At 37.6% G+C, this 14,900-nt stretch overlaps 1 protein-coding gene across 18 annotated transcripts in view; it reads right to left on the bottom strand.

The window, feature by feature from the left end:
- Positions 1–14,900, bottom strand: part of EHBP1 (EH domain binding protein 1) — a 211,138-nt gene that overhangs the window by 105,191 nt on the left and 91,047 nt on the right. For all 18 annotated transcript variants that reach the window (XM_027663003.1, XM_027663002.1, XM_027663020.1 and 15 more), the window contains 2 exons: positions 8,293–8,545; positions 1,880–2,066 (listed from right to left, as the gene is read on the bottom strand). In XM_027663003.1, the coding sequence (XP_027518804.1) occupies positions 1,880–2,066; positions 8,293–8,545 (440 nt within the window). The remainder of the gene's footprint in view (positions 1–1,879; positions 2,067–8,292; positions 8,546–14,900) is intronic.

The raw sequence follows: 14,900 nt of genomic DNA, 5'->3' as shown, positions 1-14,900 counted from the left end.
GCTATTGAGTAATAAACAAGTTATATGTGCCAACAGTCCAAGTCCTATTTGGGCACTATTTTATATTGTAGTGTGAGAAAACTGTTTATTTTCTTTTCTTTTAAATGCCAGTACTTTTCCAAATTTCAAAAAGCATTCCAAGTAAAGTGCTTCTGATCTTAGAGCAAAACAATTAAAGCACAGAAAAAAGACTGTGCTTACAGAAAGCTTTCTGCATTGCAAGTGACCGTGCAATATTTTAACACACCCAGTCAGCAAAATTTTCCACTGTAGTGGCAATACAATAAACCAGGACACTGCACTTGCTTGGGAGACCTCCCTAATGTCTCATACCTCCAAAATCCTGTTGAAAAAAAAAAATAAAGCTTTCCTATAAAAGATAATGTCAGCATAGAGCTCCACCTTCCCTCACAGCCCTACAAAAACTACAACAACCAACTTTGTGTTATTTCAGCACAAAAAAGACATGAATGAAGCAAACAGACACATTTCCTTGGACGCAGATCTGTAAAAAACACCTCACAATGAGCAATTTGAGCACAACTTCCACCAAGCAACCTGATGAAAATCTCCACAGATGCCTTTGCACAACCTGGTAGTATCAGAAAGCTTTTCTTTGGCCATTTTGCTTTGACACAAGGGCCAGTCTCCACCAGAAATCAAACAGTGTGCCATATTTTTCATTCAGCAAACAGGACTGAATCCCATTTCAAAGCATTATAAAACTACTATGCTTTGATTTCATATATCCCTAGTTGTGGTTTTGCATATTAAGAATAACTTGTGAAGCATAGTTGTAGTCTTCCCTACTGTTTTGTTTCGCAGTGAGCAGACACAGATTAGATTTCTGGTCTCATAATCTTTAGCCTGAGTGAGTGGTAAAACGACAACAATATCAGAGCCTGTGTGAACAAGGACATATGCACAATCTGGTTGAGTAATTACACAATGAAATTATACATATGACAAGTAGTTTCACTCAATTCTTAAATTAAAGTAGAGCAGCTCCAATACAAGGCAAATCAGACAATAATATGCATACACCGGGCAAGACATGCTGTAAAGAAAGCCTTCTGTCCTCATCTTCCTACCTTTAAAACAAGCAGGCAGCATATGTGACATTCATTTCTAAGGAAGGTCCATTAACTTACACTATTAAATGCTTATTTTGTTTAAAAAAAAAGCACAAGTGGTGTGAACTGCTGAAACACTGGAGTTGAAATCCATACTGACAGAAGTTAGCTGTTGTAGTAATAAAATATCCATGTCTCACATTGCCCTCTTCAACTGAAATTAACTCAGATTTTCCCTTGACAAACAGAGATGGATGTGCATATCTAAGTATTCTTAGTCTGGGCATTTGTAATAAACAGTTAATCTGAATTAAAGTAGACTGTCTTTTTTTTTTTTTTAAATTACTTCAACATAGCTATGGAATTGGACACATATAAATCCCAATACAAATAAACAGTATCCAGTACTAAGCTCTTAAAACCCAGATTTATGACAGAAATGTGGAGACAGACTCTTCAACAGGGGCAAGGCTTAGCAGCATTAAAATAGATCAGGACAAAGCACTGTTCAATGTGATTTTCTTCCTTCTCGATGGCATATCCAGCTGGCCTGTAACACTGGTTACTAGAAGGCTCTTTTCTTTGAAACTGCAGTTGCTGTTACTGTTGTCATTAAATCCTTAAAGAAAAAATACAAGCTCCTACTGCTGCTCCCTCCCCATGAACCAAGTGAATAGAGACGAGCCAACACCTTATTAAGTGCAAGCAAAGCTTTTAAGATGGCCTGCAGAAATAAATAGGATGTTTACAATACACAGAAAGGCACTGTTAAGAAAAAAGAAGAAATTTTGATATGCAAAGCTTACCTTAGGAGAGGAGGAAAACTCCCTTGATGCAGGAATAGCTGACACGTTCTCACCCATGCCCATCTCTGTCTTTGGCAAGAGGTTTGGGGGTTCAGGAGCCTTTCTTTTCATCTTCTTTTCTGGTTCTTGCAGCAGAGCAACTTTAATTAAAGCAGGGCTTGGTTTTGGTTCATAAAATGGATTTGATCTAATTAAAAGAAGGGAAACACATTTCTTTGCTATCTCCTTGGAAATTAAATAGAAAATAAGACCTGTTTAGAAAAGCCAATGACCAAAATGCTTTTATTATACCACATAAGAATATGTTTTACCTTTAGATGCTTTTAGATACTGTTTCATACAACTGAAAAGTGAGTTACAACAGTTAAAACTTCATTAAGTCATAATTTCCATAAATTTTATAAAGTCCTGTAAATTGCAGAAGTTTTACCACTTGCATAAAGCTAACTCTTCAGTTATACTTCACCATCTATCAGAGAATGATCTGATTCCACAAGATCAATACCAACAAATTTGAGTGAAGTTGCTGGCTGTTCAACACTCATAATGAACAGAATTAAGAAAGCTTCATTATAACAGAGTTAAGAATAAGGTCACTGGTACAGTTGTGCTTCCACTTCCTCACTCTTGGCTGTCCAAGCCCGAAAATTCTGGCCTCCATTAGGTACACAATCCACAGAGAGTATTTCAAACTCTGTAGCATAAAGGCACCACACCATTTCAAGAACACTCTTTGGATAAGTCAACAGTGTAAGAAGAGCCACAGCTGACTTGTATCTCTCTCTCTGCAGATACCAGTAGCCATCATTTGTCTATTTTGAAAGTGCTTTTTATAACTAAACCTTACTTAAGAAACAAGTAGATACAGTCCAAAGAATTATTCTTAACTCTAGCATTCATGTTCTAACTCTGCATTTGTTCCACAGCATTGCCATATTTTATATTAGTTTGATACATCAAATATCAATCAATAATACAACAATAATGGCTTTTTCTACACACTTAGAGGAGCCAGCAATTTTGTATCCTCGTAAGGATACTTATGGGAACCTTCTTTGCACTGAATTATTACACTAATAATATTTGCTTTTCACATTTTGCAATCCAAAACTGGATGGTGAGTTATGAAATGGATAAACTAATTAATTCCTTTCTAGCCCATATTTCCCTTGCAAGATATATTTATCATATATCTCAAACTATGTTTACGTAACTAAGTCAGAGTGATTCCCAACAATCTATCTACATACTGTTATTGTATACAGTGTAACTAACCACAAAAAATAACCTCAGTCCCTTGAAGTCCCTTAGAATTCAACTCTAGATGGAAACAATAATGCATGCAGCATCAGACAAGAGCCTACCTAGCTAGATGATTTACAAATTCCCTCTCAGGATAAGAGTTATGAGCTAGTACACGCTGTTTTTAAAGAACTACAACAGCAGAATCTGGGGACAAGTGAAAAACCAACTATTCATCCAGTTGCCCTTCACACAACATGAAATTTCTCTCATTTGTTTGTAATTTTAGTATGAAAATGCCTTTCAGTCTCATAGACTGATTTTAGAATTTATTTTAATGCGGTTTACTCATTTCACTGAGAAAAAGCAAGCAATTAGTAATCCACACCACAGAAAATAAGTCTGCTTCTAAAAGGCAAAGTTTACCAAAGCAGATAAATGAAAATCAGGCATAAAACCTCCAGACCTTTCTAAGAATCTGCTCCTTATAGAAAAAGATATCCAGATCCTGAAGCAAAAGGAAAGACTAACACTAAAATAACTCATCTGTTGACAGAAGGCAACTTTCAGGTGTTCCCACTTTGCTGCCCATCAAGCAGCAAAGCCACCAGTGCAATCAAAACTAAAGGCAACACCAAAATAACAAGGTAATGGGAACAGATGGGTGTTTGGAGACAGTAGGAAAAGGAAGGTATTCAGGCTGGAGTGGAGAATGCATCCAGCTGTCAGTAGCTCTAATTTAGCTGACAGCCCAGCTCAGCTGCCTTCAGACACCAGAGAGTTCAAAGGGAGGTGAAAATGAAGATAAAAGAGATAAAGGCTGAAGAACAATGCATTCTATGGGACAGCACAAGGTTTGATTTAGTTCAACAAGTCTGCCTTCGGAACAGCCAACAGGCACAGCATGTTTGGCAGGAATTCACCTCTGTGTACTCTGAATCAGAAAGGTGTATTTTTAAGGTGTTAAAATTATTTTGGTGTGAAAAAAACCCCAACACCTTATTGATGAGAGTAAACAGGTTTGGAAGAACTATTTTTTTAATTTTTGTGCTCCAGAACTGGTTGCACTGCATGCATCAACCTGAAGAATTGTACCCTCTGTCTGAACCAGAAGGAAGTGCTAAAAGGAGACAAGTCACTGCCCTTTTTTTTCTAGAGAAGAACTTGCTTGAAAGCCAGATAAACCCTCACATTTTAGACACAAAAACAGACACATACATGCACAGAACAGACACACACACGTGCTACTTTCTACCTTCCCCCTGCACTGCTTTTAATTCTTCTTACAAATATTGAGACAGATTTTTGATAAATTAATTTTAATACAGAAAAAAAACACCAAAATGTTTCTTTCCTGAAGAGGCTGTGAAGTTTGAAACCATGAAAGTCTGACACATATTGCAGAGTTTGGTCCAACGGCTTCCACACGGCTAAACAAGAAATTAAGCCCATGAAAAGCCTGGCTGAAAAAAGCCTTAGCTGGAAAATATGAAAGCACTTTTCTCTGAGATCAGCCCCGTACTTTTTGCTTTGGTGAAGTTATTTAATTGACCCACATAGTATGATTTTTCTGAAGAGATACTAGACTGTCCACCACAAAATCAAAAAATCCCAGACGTGACAAACGACCTGGCATTAAAATATCACTGACAACGTGGCTTGTGGCTTCTTGTGCAACAGGCAGCTTCAGTAGATGGCAACTCGATAGTCTTGCCAATTAGACAGCATAATTCTAAGACATACAATGATTAACGAGATAAGAAGCCACAGAGCCAAATGATATTGGAAAGCAAGTTTTATTCTGACCAATTTAAAAGTTATTTGGATCAGTGTTACCAGTTAACTGGAAAAAAACAATTAACATTTTATTGAGAAGGAAACCCAAAGCTGTCAGCATGGCAGGGTTAAAAGATCAGGCAATACTGCCAATCAGAAGTACTAAGGTTGAAAGCATTATACATTAAGTAGTTGTGAGCTGTGCTATTTTCAAATAATTGAACTTAATTTCACAAGGTGTGCTGTCCTTCATTAACAGGTTGCCACCTACCATTTTGATTTTAATGTATAAAATTCAAAAAGGTAAAAGCAGGATTTTCCACTACCATTCAAATGTCCAAACTAACGAAAGGAAAATGTGTTCCTTATCTCTACCTAGGTAGAGATCTCAATCTAGTCAGAGGAAGTATGTTTTGAGAGCATAGTTTTACAGCAGAATAAATAAATGTACTGACTCATCTAAGTCCTTCAATACCATGCAATGCCTCATGATGCTTATGCTTGTGACTATGCTTTGCATGTGTTACGAAATATTACTTATCTTCACAACCATTAGTGAAATATGTTTCAATGAAGCAAATTACCCAAGATAAATCCTTCACAGAGGCACAGTGAGGCTAAGTACCTTTTACAAGATTACAATGAGAGTCTGTTACAAAACTAGCGTCAGAGTTCAGCTCTTGGGGCACTTTGTGTAAGCTCCAAGTCCAGAATCAGAACTAGGGATCTGCCAGAGCAGAGTGGGACAAGGGTCCAGATGTTAACTGATGTGTCCATGTTCCCAGGATATATCATTGCATTTCACACAAAACATAAGAGGAAAATGCCAAGCAGTACATTAAATGAACTCAAACATTTAAGACATAGGGATAAAAATACATTGTAGTTACTGAGTGACAGCAAATGTCTTTCAGGAGCCTTCCATTTCTCATGAATTCCACCTATCAAATTCAAAACGACACCTGGGGAAAGCACTTGACCAGTGAAACAAAATGAAACAAAATTTTAAAAAGTCAAAAGACAAGACATTAGGAGAGAGGTTGAAAATAATATGCAAAGTTGTCTAATGTCATGATATGACTCAGTTGTTCAGCCTTGTCTTGATTACACTGCTCAGGCCAAGTCAACACATCTTAAAATAGACATACAGCAGGAGAAATAACAGGGTCCAGAGACGTGCAGTGGAAATGATTAGAGAGATGAAGAGACTTCTGTATGAAGAGAGATTGAAAAAGTTAACTCAGACAAGAGATAAGTAATGGTGAACAAGCTAGAGATAGATGAGACAACAACTGTTTACAGCAGGTAAATCCAACACTACTAATTGTTGTTTTGATAAGCCAGCAGAAGAGAGAGGACGGGATTGGAAAGGTAATTTATTTACAATCAACAAAGGAAACACATTTCATTTAAGATCTTGGTTTTTTTGTGGAATTCTCTGCCACAAATTGACACTGAAGGCTAGACTTTAATAGCTTTGGAAGAAGATTACCCACTTAGGTAAATAATAAAAGCATCAATATTCACAGTAGATAAAAATCAATACACATCTGAACATAAGCCTTAATGATTTAGGGCACGCAAAAACTACCAAGTGGCAATGCCAAGAAAATTTTTCCTTTGGTGCTCACCATACCATATCTTAGCAGAAACTTTCTGCTTAAAGATTTGAAAATCAATGACATGAGGTAAGGTGAAATAGTGTTTGTAGGTGTGAGTTAATATCACGTGTCCTGTGTTCCTAGACTGGAGTTTTATCATTATATTCATTCCTCCAGAGCGTTCAATATAAAAATTCAAAGGTTTCCCTTGCCACGCTCCTACCCAATACATTCAACATATGGTCTCCAGGTCTTTTTCTATGACATGTTGTTTCTACAGCTTGGGAGAAAAATGTGGAGGGGAAGGTTACTTTGGTAGTCAGGACATAAAAAACTTATGTGAAAGATGTAAAAAATTGTTTTTACAATGTTTATTGACTGCTTATTCTTCCATCTCCCCATGGGATGTTGCTTTATCATGAAAACACAACCCAGCTTTATGTTCCAGTAGATTCCACCTGTGGGGAGTTTATTTTTATCTTTGGTTAAAAAAAAGATAAAACAGAGAAAAAATATAAAACAGAGAAAATTCTTCACTTGCTCATCAATGAAGCTCTTTCTTTTTCTGCTCATCTCAATCTTTGCTGTCCTCTATAACTATATCTTAGTGGGTGTAAAGTATACTTTTTTTTTCTCCCTGCAGATTCTGGTGACCACGGAATGACCAACAATGCCTGGTGTGACCATCAGGGTGATCACACTGCACTCTGAAGACACAGCAGCCAGTGCTTTTTGTTCAGGCACTGCCCTGATAAATGGAGCTGGCAGAGGCATCATCCCCAACGTCCTTTATTATTTGTTTGTTTTATTCTTCACAGACTAAACAATAACATCAAATCCACAGCCACAGAGCTTTAAAAGGAAAAAAACCCAGCTGAATCCTTTATGTGTTTCTATTAAGAGTGCACAGGGAATTCTTCAATTCCCTAGAACACAGCTATAAACAGAAAAACAAAAAGATGATGATACAATGAATACCTGCGCTAATATTAAAAGTAATGCAAATGTCATGCCATGATAAATCTCAATAAATAATGTAAAATTAAATGTTAATTAGAATTGTTGTCTGTAAAATCACTTGCATGTAATCACCATAAACTGCCTCATGAGTGGTGTGGTTGGTGACTAATGACCACAAACAAGGAGTAAGGATACACCTTCCAACCTCCTGAGCTGTGCAGCAATTGCAGAAAACTTTCACTCCCTGTTAGTTTCTATATTGTAATACAAGGCAGTCAGTGTGTGTTTATAAAAGTTTTCTGGGTGGTCATGATAAAAGGAACAACCTAAGCAAGTATATATGGTGTTAACTTTCTCATATAAAGATTAAATTTATGGGACTCTCAAAAATGTGCTAGGCAGATTGCAAAATGCTCTTCCTTTTTACATACTGTACCAAGACGAAACAAACTCTCCATTATGGTTAATAAAAATTATTATTTTATGTAGGAAAAATAATGGCAAAAAGGGGAGGAAGGATCAAGCTCTTCTGTTTCTTAATTTTTGGCTCATTTGCAATTGTCAGGGCATGAAGTGCCAGAAAGGTACACAGACTTGTTCCCTCTGAAGTAGTTTGCTATCAATAAGACACAAAAGATTTTCCTAACTGATCATGTTCAGCTGAACAACATGACTTGGGGGTATGGTATTTTCCGCTGCTGAGCTGCCTAAGGATCAATCTGTCCTAAGGAAGTGATTAAGGATCACCATGGTTCAACCCAATACACCTCAAGATTAAGCCAGGGATCCCACTAATGCTTCCAAAGCTGCTGAAAGATGAAGAATCATACTTACTCATCTAGCTCTTCCTCTTCGGCTTTAGAGGTATCTGCATAGAGGTATTTGCTCATATCCACTGGCCTGATGTTTTTCCTTTTTGCAGGTTGTGGAGGAGAATCTCTTGCACTTCCAAGTGCTTCAGACACGTGATCTGGCTCATCGAATGGGTTTAAGTAGTCTGGGGCATCTTCATCCTTGAAGGGATTGTAACTGTCCCCATAGAAACTTTCTTCTGGTTTTGAAGACGAAGCTATTTCAGGGTGCAGCTCTACCAAATAACAAAAAAACATTCAACAGATTTAACAAAGAAAAAAACTGAAACCATTTTATCAGGTATATGAGAAGGTCTGCTTTTTAACTCTCAATACATAAAGTATTATGCCTTAGGTGAATTTTCATGCTTGTTTATTCAAAAATAGGCCTTTCAAAAGGTTGCTTGATTTAGAGTATATTCAATAGGTTTCATTTTCTCACTTATTAAAGTTCTTTCAACCTAAATAGTTATTAGTTTCCTTATTTGTCACACACATGGTATTGCAACATTTTAAAACATTTTCATAGACTATTAGTGAATTTGCATCCTAACAAAATGTCCTTAATTATTTACTTTAATAACGAAAAAAGATAGTCTTTATTTTATAACATTACTAGATTTAAAAATGGTGATAGTAAGTAGGTGGTCTTTTCATTTCTTAAAATGACTGAACTAAAAATCAGTTATTAGGTATGACCAGTAATTACATTTCAAAACACGTGTGCTCCTGGTAACAATACACAGTCTCACAGAAAAACTGAATGTAAATTAAGCCTAAAGAGACAGACAATCAAACTGCTTCTCTTTTATTTGGGCTGTACAACAAAAAGTTATTGGCAACCTAGAGCTGCATGCAGTTCTCTGTGTAAGGTCCTTTCTGTAGTGTCTGTTACTCTAAAGTGAATGGCATTTGGATATTGAATAATACAAATCCCCATACAGTAATACAAAATTTCTTACAAAGACACTTAGTCATGTTAATCTTACTGTTTCTCTTCCTGCAGTATCAAATAATGAGAAGCTCAGTTCAATACTGGACATGATACACTTTTAAAATCTATGCAAATAGGACCTTCAATGTAATGTCATTAAAACCTAACTTTCAATAACCATTTTCACATTATTCTTAATGAAAAGTGCTTCTTTTTCAGATGCATAGTTACTAAATCAGACTACACATACCTTTAAGCCTTAACAGAGGAACGCTAAAAGTTACTTGTAACAAGAGTCTAAACAATAAAAAGATGGAGTTTGAAGTGGTTTTCTTCACTAAAGAAATATTTGGTAACACAAAATCACTAGTCACACCACTAACAAATGGAAGAGGCAGCAAAAGAAACAGCAGTGTTTTTATGTGGGTTTAGATGGATGATGTACTGAAGATGCTAATCCTGGTGAATTGCTAGAAAATATGAGTGTTCTCTACCCTGACAGTAAACATCCAGTTCACCCTGTCTCCAGCCATTAGCAAAGCCCAAGGTGTGATCAACTATAACCTACAGTGTGAACAAGGGTCCATTTCCGAAATGATGTATCATTTCTCTATGGTCAGAAAGTAGAAATCAAATGGGCTTGTCAGGAATAACAGAAAAAATTAATCAAAATCTTATCTAAGCCCAGCGTGGACTCTCAGGAGATAAATCACTCATCCAAGATTGAGGTAGAGTTCAGCAGGGTGAAACAAAATAAAATTATTCTTTGCCAGACAATACTGCAGGTTTGTATTGGGCTTGCATGGCCAGGTTTTGGTAGCGGGGTGGGAGGCTCCAGGAGGGGCTACTCTGAGAAGTTGCTGGAAGCTTCCCCCATGTCCCACAGAGCCAATGCCAGCCAGCTCCAGGACAGACCCACTGCTGGCCAAGGCTGAGCCCATCAGGATTGATAGTAATACCTCTGGGATAACATATTTAAGAAGGAAAAAAAAAATTATGAGGGAGATGTAATTGCAGCCAGAGAAGAGTCGAGTGAGAATATGAGAGGAACAACTAATTAATCAAAATGCTTGTAACTAACAGTAAAAAACCAAATAATCAGGGTGCAATAACAGTGTTAGCTAAACCTAAAATATAGGTTCTGTTACTGTTTAAACTGGTTAAGCCTCACCTGAGTGTCGTAAAGCAACATTTCATCTCTGAGCAGATGATCATATAGACAAACTATTGCAGGAAAAATCGGGGGGTGTATTTGCAGTATGTCAGTGCATGTGTTCACTCCTACCCCAGAGTAAACACAACATGCTTATCCCTTAAGAAAAGGGAATAAACTACTGGGTAATTATCCTGGGAGAAAGAGTTGTTACTGCACAGCAGGTGATGTGTACTAAGCTCACACCCCAGTTTATGTGTGGTGATTTGCTCATAAGCCCACATCCTTGTAAGAAAGCTCTTTCAGAGAAAGCCACAGTGAAATAATATTGAAGGTCTATAACTTAATTGATAGGGGAAAATAAACCATTTTAGGTAGAAATTATTAAAAACACAAATATGATCAAATCAAGCAAGAATTCTTTGACAGTACTACAGATTAAATACATCAGAGCGAAGCCCAAAATTTAAAATGTACTTTTTCATTTATTTTAAGCTAAAACTGAAGATTCTATATAGACTTACTTTCATCATGCCAGTGTCCAATGCAGCTGGTCATGGTAAGCAAAAGTTTTGCACTTGCTTGCCCTGTAATGTCCTCAGTGTGGGTATCTGCAGTTGAGCTGACCCCTTTACAGCCAAAGTTTACAGGTCTATGTCCAAACTGTTTTTAAAATCAGGTGAGTCAACCCCCCCCTTACCATACAGACATGCTGCCTTGAAGCTCATGGTAATCAGAATACTACCCAAATGTTACCCACACATTTTGTAATCTGACCAACTAGACCAAGTAGAAGTGTTTTGGAGATCTCCTCTCAAAAGACAGTTTCATACAAAAAGCAAAAATAACCTAACAAAATGTAGAAAAAAACGACAGATGTCTTGTTCAAATAGTGTAGCTTATTGACAAAGCTTTAACCAAACTTTTTACTACTTTAAACTTCGCTCAAATATCAAAATATTTTATCAAGAGAGTGGACAATTACAAATAGCTGCTTCTGCAAGTCCACATGATGGATCATTGCACCTGCACCTGAATCTTTTCATAAATACACATTATCATGTCTGAGTGAAACTTGCTGATAACTCACAACCAGTGTTCAAATAAATGATGGAAAGTCAGTAATATACCCCGAAGTTAAAATCATTCAAGGAAACAATCTCTTAAAACCACAGTGTAGGCTTTTATTTTTAATTTGCTTTTAAGCATCCCCTGGAAACAACAAGTTAAATCCTTGTTTAAATCTGCTGAATTTTAAGGGGCAATGCAAATGGTTTTTGCAATTCTTTCTATTTCAACACTATGGATCAAATGCTGTGACTCTAACTAGGACAAAATTCTTTCTTTTTTTCATTGGCTCAACAGTAACTACAGGTTTGGCCTTACACACACAGTGTTGCATATCAGTGCTCAGACACCTCTGGCTTGTTATTAATTAAAATTTTCCACAAAATCCTACACTCAAACTAAAATTGAAAAAGCTTCTAAAAATGTCACTCTCAAGACATTTTTACAGGAAGAATTTTGTAGAGGCTCAGCTGGAACCCACTTAACTTGGCTACTCATTCTCTCTATTCTTGCCATCCAGGTTACTACTTTTCCCCTCCTTCTGCTTCCTTCAGTGTCGCCACTGGAGAACCCAAACAGGCTCTCTCCCATGGGGTCTCCGAAACTCTTTAGGACTAGCTTTTGTATCAAATGTTGGTCATCACTTCAGGAGCCTCTCTATAACAAATTCAGTTGCTAGGACTGTGACTCAACAGCACTGCTCTTAAAACCACATCCACTGTCACCTTTTCTGTAACAAAGACTTATTTTCTCAAGGACCTAATGATGCTTGGAAGTGCATTTTGGGGGACTAAACATACAACAGCTTAGAAGGGGCTTATTTCCCTCTTCCCATTTGGAAGTCAACACAGATTCCCCTGCTTCCCCCTCATCATTAATCACAGCTGAAAACACAGAACTCCAGTCTTTATTGGAACTATTTTCCTTTAATTGCAGTTCTTTACATTGATATAAATTATAAAATAATAAAAAAATAAAATAAGAAAAGGAAAGGGAAAAAAAGAAAAATATGCTTGCAGTTTGGCACTTCAAGAGTCAAATACAAAATAATTTTGCATGATTAAGTAATAAAGCCACAGGGGTAGGAGTGACAAGAAGAGAGGTAAAATTATTACTAAAGCAGAAGCACCAGCTGCTCTTGTGCCAGATTCTGGAAACATTACTTGCCCTAACTCCACTGAGAAAGACTGCTTATGATAGTAATCACTCTGGCACTACCTATCTGCACAATCAGCCAGAGCATCTCCAAAAATCACCCTGCCCTTCAACCCACTTGCCTTTTGTAACACAAACATATTGTGACACGTCTCTTAAAACCAAACAAAACCTCCACCAAAACATCACACATACCACTTTCCCCTTGGCAGAGGATGAAAGAACAAGCCACATGTGAAAGATACTCAGTTACACCACTCACTGCCCGACCGGCAGGAGCACAGGCACGGTGGGGATGTGAGCAGCCTGACAAACAGCACAGGGTGAAAATGTACTGCCCAGGACTTCTAGAAAGCATCATGACTGGCATGCCCACAAACCACTGATGATTTTCTATGTCTTTTATTAATACACCCACATTACTTTTCAGTAAGAAATAGGAGAAGGGACAGAGTTTATTCTGTCTCTATTAGTTTTCCACTCTATTAGTTCCTGTGCTGCTCTCTCTGTAGGACTATCCTAGAAGGATTCTGGGTTTGGTGCTGCATTGTGACAGTTTACATGCTGCAGGGAGCTCAGAAGTCCACACACAAGGTAAAGAAATACACTGGTGAAGTAAATGCTGTTCTAAAATGGCAAGGGGTGCCAGTAAAAAGTTAGCCTCATGTCTTGAGTGTGTTGAAGGAAACTTGTATTGGTCATATACAACTTCAAAATTTGTATTCCCCACCTACTTAAAAAAAAATATCTGGAGTGCTGAAAGTGCGTTGTTGTTTTCTACTTGCATTTTTTGTAGATGTTGACTTCCCCAAGTAAATATTTTGCACAGAAATTAACTGATTTTAGAGTTCTGTTCTACTGTGACTAAAAATCCAAAAGGTAGTCCTCATATGATCATCTACCACTTGTCTAGTATAAAGCTGCAGAGATATACTGTTCAACGAGATTATTTTTGATTTTCCCAGATTTCTAATGTCTAGCTGACCTACTAGATACAGAGGGAATAAACCTCAATTTGACGTGTCAACCAAGAAACACATCTGAAGATTTTTTTGAGGTGAGTTTTTCATATGCACATTCACTCCATTGTGGGTATAAGACCATTTACACTAAGGACCTTTTAAATCCCAGCAGCATCTAGAGCCAGCTTGCTGATGACCCTTTGCCATGCACCACACCCACAGTGTGCACACGGATGCTGGGAGTGCTCATGCCTTTAGTTTCTCTCCACCTTGCATTCCCAGGGTTAGATGATTATGGGATTAGGAAGACAGAGGGAAAGTAGCTGGTTTGTGAACAGGCACAAGAAATATCTGTCTAGGAAACAAGTATCTACTGGCAAGTAATCCTCCTTTCCCTTTGAGTGACTGTCAATACATACATATTCATACCCTGAGTGACTCCAAGTACACACGGTACAGGCTTGATAGGAATATCCTTGGAATATCTTTGCCAAATGGCACATCATGCCTCCTCGCATCTGATGGCAAAGTACTCAGGAAAGGAGGCTCCAGCTGGCTGCTCTGCACATCTTGGGGAAATTAAGTAACAAATTCTACAGAAGACTCTGAACTTTCGCAAAGAGTAAATTCCAGATTAAGCCTTGTCCAGATAAAAAGATAAAGAGACTAACATGTAGTGAATAGAAAAATACTTCATCCCTGCACGCATAAAAGGTTAATCTCTTGATTTAAGCAGATCACAAGACAAGTGAAACAAGTAATGTGACTCTTTAAGCCTGTAGGAGAAAGTCTCCTTAAACTCCTGAACCTCTGTCATGCTCTCTGAGCTTCTGGGGTGGCCACTAAAAAGGTTACATTCCCTTAAGGATACAAAAGCAAACAAGCAGGTATAGTCTCAAAGAGTTTCCTAGAAAGAGATGTCAGTAATGAAAGTTCCACTGAAGGTCTCAAAATAGAAGGAATGTCCTAAACCATGAGTGAATGATGGGAAACAAACAGGGTAGCCTTCTGCAGTTGGGCAACAGGATGAGAACAGTGATGATATTGTATAGTTCAAAATGTAGTCCAAACCAAAGGTAAATCTCCCCAAAATGGTAAGGTCCTGGTGCTCCCCATGTAGACACTGGTCCAATTAGCCATAGACATACACAGCAGACTCCTGCTGTTACTGAAGATTCATTTTCTCTATTTTTTCTCAGCACCCTTTTTTCCCTTCCTCAACTTTTTGTGAAGGACTGGAGAAAAGGCATATGTCAAGAAGGCCAAGAAAGGGGAGACGAACACAACCAGTGCTCATTACAGGTCTGGAGTAGAAGACC

The sequence above is a fragment of the Corapipo altera genome, unplaced genomic scaffold (genome assembly GCF_003945725.1).
Source record: "Corapipo altera isolate COAL_440 unplaced genomic scaffold, ASM394572v1 94, whole genome shotgun sequence".
Taxonomy (NCBI): Eukaryota; Metazoa; Chordata; class Aves; order Passeriformes; family Pipridae; genus Corapipo; species Corapipo altera.
Note: the sequence above shows the minus strand (reverse complement) of the source record. Positions and strands in the feature narration are given on the sequence as shown.